The 8,113-nt window shown below is 43.4% G+C and overlaps 1 protein-coding gene across 2 annotated transcripts in view; it reads left to right on the top strand.

Moving 5' to 3' along the window:
- LOC114666574 (butyrophilin subfamily 3 member A2-like) overlaps positions 1-8,113 on the top strand; it is a 138,016-nt gene that overhangs the window by 61,066 nt on the left and 68,837 nt on the right. For both annotated transcript variants that reach the window (XM_028821481.2, XM_028821480.2), the window contains exons 6-7: positions 7,513-7,548; positions 8,064-8,090. In XM_028821481.2, the coding sequence (XP_028677314.1) occupies positions 7,513-7,548; positions 8,064-8,090 (63 nt within the window). The remainder of the gene's footprint in view (positions 1-7,512; positions 7,549-8,063; positions 8,091-8,113) is intronic.

Genomic DNA, 8,113 nt, shown 5'->3' with positions numbered 1-8,113 from the left:
TCCAGGACCCATGAATAGACTTTTCCAGGGAGGCTGAGGAGTGTGATCCCTCTGTAGTTGGAACACACCCTCCGATCCCCCTTCTTAAAGAGGGGGACCACCACCCCGGTCTGCCAATCCAGAGGCACTGTCCCTGATGTCCATGCGATGTTGCAGAGGCGTGTCAGCCAAGACAGTCCTACAACATCCAGAGCCTTGAGGAACTCCGGGCGTATCTCATCCACCCCCGGGGCCCTGCCACCAAGGAGTTTTTTGACCACCTCGGTGACCTCAGTCCCAGAGATGGGGGAGCCCACCTCTGAGTCCCCAGGCTCTGCTTCCTCATTGGAAGGCATGTTAATGGGATTGAGGAGGTCTTCGAAGTACTCCCCCCACCGACCCACAATGTCCCGAGTCGATACCATATACAGTGTTGACACTGCACTGCTTCCCCTTCCTGAGACGCCGGATGGTGGACCAGAATCTCCTCGAAGCCGTCCGAAAGTCATTCTCCATGGCCTCCCCAAACTCCTCCCACGCCCGAGTTTTTGCCTCAGCAACCACCAAAGCCGCATTCCGCTTGGCCTGCCGGTACCTATCAGCTGCCTCCGGGGTCCCACAGGACAAAAGGGTCCTGTAGGACTCCTTCTTCAGCTTGACGGCATCCTTCACCGCCGGTGTCCACCAGCGGGTTCGGGGATTTCCGCCACGACAGGCACCAACCACCTTACGGCCACAGCTCCGGTCAGCTGCCTCAACAATAGAGGCACGGAACATGGCCCATTCGGACTCAATGTCCCCCACCTCCCTCGGGATGTGGTCGAAGTTCTGCCGGAGGTGGGAGTTGAAGCTACTTCTGACAGGGGGCTCTGCCAGACGTTCCCAGCAGACCCTCACAACACGTTTGGGCCTACCACGCCTGACCGGCATCCTCCCCCATCTTCGAAGCCAACTCACCACCAGGTGGTGATCAGTTGACAGCTCCGCCCCTCTCTTCACCCGAGTGTCCAAGACATGTGGCCGCAAGTCCGACGACACGACCACAAAGTCGATCATCGAACTGAGGCCTAGGGTGTCCTGGTGCCAAGTGCACATATGAACACCCCTATGCGTGAACATGGTGTTCGTTATGGACAATCCGTGACGAGCACAGAAGTCCAATAACAAAACACCGCTCGGGTTCAGATCAGGGGGGCCATTCCTCCCAATCACGCCCTTCCAGGTCTCACTGTCATTGCCCACGTGAGCATTGAAGTCTCCCAGCAGAACGAGGGAGTCCCCAGAAGGTATGCCCTCTAGCACCCCCTCCAGGGACTCCAAAAAGGGTGGGTAGTCCGAACTGCTGTTCGGTGCATACGCACAAACAACAGTTAGGACCCGTCCCCCCACCCGAAGGCGAAGGGAGGCTACCCTCTCGTCCACCGGGGTAAACCCGAATGTACAGGCTCCAAGTTGGGGGGCAATAAGTATACCCACACCTGCTCGGCGCCTCTCACCGGGGGCAACTCCAGAGTGGTAGAGAGTCCAGCCCCTCTCAAGGAGATTGGTTCCAGAGTCCAAGCTGTGCGTCGAGGTGAGTCCGACTATATCTAGCCGGAACCTCTCAACTTCGCGCACTAGCTCAGGCTCCTTCCCCTTCAGAGAGGTGACATTCCACGTCCCAAGAGCCAGTTTCTGTAGCCGAGGATCGGACCGCCAAGGTCCCCGCCTTCGGCCACCACCCAACTCACACTGCACCCGACCTCCTTGGCCCCTCCCATAGGTGGTGAGCCCATGGGAAGGGGGACCCACGTTGCCTCTTCGGGCTGTGCCCGGCCGAGCCCCATGGGTGCAGGCCCGGCCACCAGACGCTCGCCATCGAGCCCCACCTCCAGGCCTGGCTCCAGAGTGGGGCCCCGGTGACCCACGTCCGGGCAAGGGAAAACGCCGTCCAAAATTGTTTTTCTTCATAGAAGGTTTGTTTAACCGCTCTTTGTCTCATCCCTCACCTAGGACCAGTTTGCCTTGGGTGGCCCTACCAGGGGCATAAAGCCCCGGACAACAGAGCTCCTAGGATCATTGGGACACGCAAACCCCTCCACCACGATAAGGTGACGGTTAAAGGAGGGGTTGCTGTGTTTTATATATATAAAATACACACACACACACATATAAACATATATATACATATACATATACACATATATATACATATCTACATATATATATATATATATATATCTATATATATACATATACACATCCACATATCAACATATATATATACACATATATACACACACACACGCTTTATGGGTGATGATTGTTTTACTCTTTTTATCTTTATTTTATTTTATTGTAGAATCAACTCCTATCTGCGCACAGCAGGGCAGCCGTGGGCGGATGCGTATGGTGTATTCACTCCATGTTATCTTGCATTGCGCTGTCACTGGTATTTTGATAAAAGAATTTGAACAACATATAAGAAGCATATAAATTGTTAAACAGTAAAACATTGACATTTAAGAAGTAAAGTTACATTAAGTACTACTGCAGTGCCTTCGGGTATACCTCATTTTTTGTTTGCCCATTACATGCTTAAATGTATACATTTTTTGGTGTACCTACCCGAGAACACGCGACATATAACCGAGCGTGGGAGAAGCATGGATTTTAAACACGCGTTGAGTTCATCTGCTGGTCTCCCTCGTGGAATAACTGGTAATGTTTGACTAAAATCTACAGCGAGTAAAACGACATTACCTCCTATTTTTTTTTTACGATCTCTGAGATGTTGCTTTTTTCGGTTCAAGGCTTCATAAGCTCTTTTATGTTGTATGGTGTACTTATCCCAAACCATCATCTTTGAATGTTGCAAGACTTTCGCCTTGTATGTAGATCGGGGTAATTACATTCATTGCATTCCTAGTCTGAATCACAATCTGATTGTATGGGTGGTTACCTGGCACTGTAGGGTTGCCACCCGTCCTTTAAAATACGGAATCGTGCCGCGTTTGAGAATGAAATTGCACGTCCCGTTTTGAATCAATACTGGACGGGATTTATCCCGTATTTTTTTTATCATTTTTTTTTTAAAGCAGCGTCTCATGCAAATCATCCCACACGCATTTTATGAAGATGCCTCCTTTCCTACTTTTGATTGGGTAATACTTGATGTCATCGTTAGTTTGATTGGTGTTTTTAACTGTCCAGTGAGGAGGGCGTGTCTTTTAAGTAGAGTCTGCAAAGTGTTGGCACTGAGATGTGGCGTCAGCGCCATAGTTGAAGCCCCTAACGTTGCGGTCAGCAAGTCGGCTAACATCCGCCATGTGCCGTCTTTCAGTTGCGAGAAGCAGATCATAGAATGGTTGAAAGTGTTGCCCCTAACGTTGCGCCACGGCGTGTGGTTCGTTTATACCTCGTGTCTTCTCATTAAACTTTTATCTCGCGAATATGTTATTGCAATCCGCAGCGGGAGCGTTTCTATAAACTTAATTTAAACTTATGTTTTACACCGTGCTTTGTTTCCCTTATGAACATGCTTGTATGCTTAACTCGCTCCGTTCTCAATTGTTTAATTAATTTTTTGCTCTTCGCTGTTTGCGGCTCTTCCTCCATTTCCCCCTACTTCGTTCTTTTATCTCGCGAATATGTTATTGCAATCCTTAACGGGAGCGTTTCAATAAACTGATTGAAAATAGTTTTGCATTTACCTTTTTAGTAAAAGGCGAGCTTTTAAGCCTGAGAAATCACCCCGTAAATTCACACGTTTAATTGCACATGTGTTAATATGTATGGTTACACAGTATTAAAAGACAGTGAACAACGTCAGTTACCTTTGTTCCCGCGTTTGATAAAAGGTGAGCTTTTAAGCCTGAGAAATCACCCCGTAAATGCACACGTTTAATTGCACATGTGTTAATATGTATGCTTACACAGTATTAAAAGACAGTCGAAAATTAACGTCATTTACCTTCGTTCCCGCGTGCGACTCGTGCTGTAAATCTCTTCCTTGTTTTTAGTTCACGTGATTACGTAGGAGGCGTGATGACGCGATACGTGACTCCGCCTCCTCGATTACAGTGTATGGACAAAAAATATGTTCCAGTTATGACCATTACGCTTTGAATTTCGAAATGAAACCTGCCTAACTTTTGTAAGTAAGCTGTAAGGAATGAGCCTGCCAAATTTCAGCCTTCCACCTACACGGGAAGTTGGAGAATTAGTGATGAGTCAGTCAGTGAGTGAGTGAGTCAGTCAGTCAGTCAGTCAGTGAGGGCTTTGCCTTTTATTATTATAGATATATATATATATATATATATATATATAAAATATATGCTGTTGTACATGGCTGGGGGTCAGACCCGGCTGGGATGCCTGGAGGGACCAAGAGGTGACATATTTGTCCTCCGGGCCATGAGGAGGCAACCGCCCTGGAGCAGAAGAGGGCCACGGAAGGGGAGCAGGGAGGCTCAAGTCCGTGGAGGCCCGTATCCACCGCCATGGGGTGCCCTGAGCCTCATGGAGCCTGGGACTTATTTACTTCCAACACACCCATGGAGGACGGGTGCTTCCGGGTGCTCTCCTGATGCTTCCACCACACCAGGACGTGACGTGAGGTAGAGCACCTGGAGCTCATCCGAGTGAGGATAAATGGGGCTGCCTCCCTCCTATCAGAGAGCTGGTGTCGGGAGTAGGAGCAGGACGAAGCACCTGGAGAGAGAGGACAGGTGGCCCAGGAACGAGGAGAGAGAAGGCCCAGGAGAAGGGTGACTGGGGCTAGAGGCACCGTGAGTTGTGCAGGACTGTGTTGTGTTGTGGAAAAGGAAAATAAAGAAGAGATTTTGTATAAAGATGTGGTCTCCGACTGGTGGTGTCCGGGCAAATATCACAATGCTTATTGCTAGTTTGTTGCCATTTGTTGCAAACTCTAAGAATTTCCAAACTATGCAGACCTTAACCAATCTAGCAATTAATCCTGCACACCAATCATGTTAAAACATCTGTGCTAAATTTACTAAACAATAATCTGATTAAAACTAAATGCCTATATACCTAAAATGATTGTTCAATTCTTGCCAGTAGGTTGCCAACTACATACATACTGAATTTCTCTCACTAGCTGTCACTAGTTGGCTGCATGTACGTGACAATACCAAGCATATATCTTTGATTTTTCTGCCTGGAGCTACTCCTGGGGGCAATCCAACCACCCATTCTGGGGTCAGAAAAGAGGAAGGGAGATCTTGTGGTTGTCTTGGCAGTGGCTCTACAAGTTCCTGCATCCCTGGATTTCTACTTTCCAACATAGAGCTAGATAATCATCTGCACACTTTTCCATCATAGTGGGGAACAAAGTGACATACTATGTTTAACATGTCTTCTTTCCACCAGCCAATGACAAAGTAAATTTAAGAGACACTGCCTATTGTCTCCAGTGCACCATAAAAAAATCAGTGCCCCAGGTGCCACATGCTTTGGGTCTGCACACAAAATATTGGAGCATAGTTCTCCCTGTTGACAGTGATCTGCTTTCACTGGCACTGAAAGCACTGCCAGTATACAGCATGGGCCACCTGAGTATCCTATAACACTAGGGATACATTTTTTTCAGTTTGCAGTAGACACCTGCTCTCTTTTATAATATATAAAGCTAAAGATGTTCTCTTCAGAGGGTTTTCAGCAAAAGCCACATGCTAAAGAAAGATCTTTATGGCAGCCTGGAATGTGACTGCAGTCAGATTTAGTTTTATGGACAGTTTTAGCAGATCATTGTATATGTTGTGTTTTATGCTGTCTTCATTGTTTATTACTATGGTTTTAAAAGTTACATTTGGGTTTTTATGTTCTGTTTGTCATATTAAACTAAATAAACTAAAACATTATTTAAAATTAAATGACATTAGATTTGCAATATAAATTTCAACGTACAAGAGTAATGCTGTATTTGTAAGTCTACTAATGAAGGTCAATGGAAAATAAAAAATGTATAATTTGGGTCTGCACACAAAATATTGGGGCATAGTTCTCCCTGTTGACAGTGATCTGCTTTCACTGGCACTGAAAGCACTGCCAGTATACAGCATGGGCCACCTGAGTATCCTATAATACTAGGGATACATTTTTTTCAGTTTGCAGTAGACACCTGCTCTCTTTTATAATATATAAAGCTAAAGATGTTCTCTTCAGAGGGTTTTCAGCAAAAGCCACATGCTAAAGAAAGATCTTTATGGCAGCCTGGAATGTGACTGGAGTCAGATTTAGTTTTATGGACAGTTTTAGCAGATCATTGTATATGTTGTGTTTTATGCTGTCTTCATTGTTTATTACTATGGTTTTAAATGTTACATTTGGGTTTTTATGTTCTGTTTGTCATATTAAACTAAATAAACTAAAACATTATTTAAAATTAAATGACGTTAGATTTGCAATATAAATTTCAACGTACAAGAGTAATGCTGTATTTGTAAGTCTACTAATGAAGGTCAATGGAAAATAAAAAATGTATAACTTAAAAATTTTGAAACAACCATCAAATCACAATAGTACAACATAGTGGAGCAGCACAAGGTGTAAGTCTTGAAATGAAAGGTGAAACATTATTCAGTTGATGTAAAAATCAAAGGACACCAGTAAATTCAGAGAAATTTAAAGATACTCCATAAATGGGTGATTAAACAGCAAGTTTTTTCAGAAAAATGAATCAAATGATTCATATGTCAAGAAAAATCCCAATGTTTAAGGGTGTAACTGATTTAACTGCTTGTATCAGCTGACTGTGGACCACCTAGCTAAAATCAATATTTATTTTGACCAAAGTGGTACCTGGTTTCCTCAGAATGAAACTGAGGTACATCACATGGCATCATGTCAAGTAGCTGAGTAAATTTTCATAAAGCAGACTTACCTTTAAAATGATACCCAGTTAAATTCTAGCTGATTCATTGCACGTTTGCTCATAAGGAGAACTGTTTTTAGCTTGGCCACTTCAAGGAATGGAACACTGTATGCCATGAAGAGTCACTGCAAGCTTGTTTTGCGGCATGACCTGCACCTTCTATCTGCCCTGCTCTTTGTAAAATAAAGCGTGAGATTGCAGGCATACAAAATGGGATCTGTCCTGTCTGAAGTCTTGCATGCTCCACAGAACCAGGTTTACCAATAATATGAATACATTTAATTGAATTATAAAAAATTGGATATGAGAGTGAGGATTTCAGACTGGAATTTACCACTTAATTCTTCCTCGACGGTACAAGTTCTGTCTGAATGTTTTTTTTTATGTATCCTTAAAATGATATTCATGTTGAATTAGTTGGTCATTATTAAATAATCTCAACCATTATTTTTTTCTGACCATCCAATTTTGGTGGAAGATGAAGCCTGTGGTATTAAGTGTATTAGTGTTCTGTCAAACTGTGCTGCAGTTAATTTTGCTCCTGCTGTTTAAGACCCAGGGTTGCTGCAGGAATCAACAATATAAATAAGTTTTCTTAGTTTAATTCTGTAGATTAGTTTATCTTGGAATTTTTACTTTTTGTTTTCTTTTTGTAGTCATTCAGGAGTCTGAAAGGAAGGTTGAAGAATCATGTAAGTTTTTTTATATTGAATAAAATCTTATGATTTATTGTGTAATCTTACCACTAATTTAGATTCAGAAATTGGGTTCTCTTTTGATTTTTGATGTCTTTCTATATATGAGAATCCTTCATTATGTTCCTACACTAATTTCCACAGAAGCATGCAGGTTGAGTTAATTGGTTGCACTGTTCTATTCTGCTGTAGCATACACTTAGTGTTAGTCAGGCACTACCATGTTCTTTGTGTCTCCATGTTAAATTGGTGTTCAGCTAGATGGAGCTCCATAGGGTGTCACTGTGTGAAAAGATAACCAATCAAGATGAAATAGTTATGGTAGTGACTTCTTTGTGAAGAATTTGTTTTATAAAATAAAGTTTTCTGAAGGTGTCAACTGAACTGAAATATTGATGATTCTCATCCTAATTAAGTTATGGATTTGGACTATTGTGATTAATTGAAATATCTTTTAAGAATTCATTTAAACAATAATACAGTTGTAAATTGTGTTTTATTTCTTTTTGCAGGTCAAGAGACAACAGCAAAACTAGCAGGTAGTCCTCATTAATTCACATTT

This window comes from Erpetoichthys calabaricus, chromosome 16 (genome assembly GCF_900747795.2).
Source record: "Erpetoichthys calabaricus chromosome 16, fErpCal1.3, whole genome shotgun sequence".
NCBI classification, from domain to species: domain Eukaryota; kingdom Metazoa; phylum Chordata; class Cladistia; order Polypteriformes; family Polypteridae; genus Erpetoichthys; species Erpetoichthys calabaricus.
This window is presented reverse-complemented; position numbering and strand designations above follow the sequence as displayed.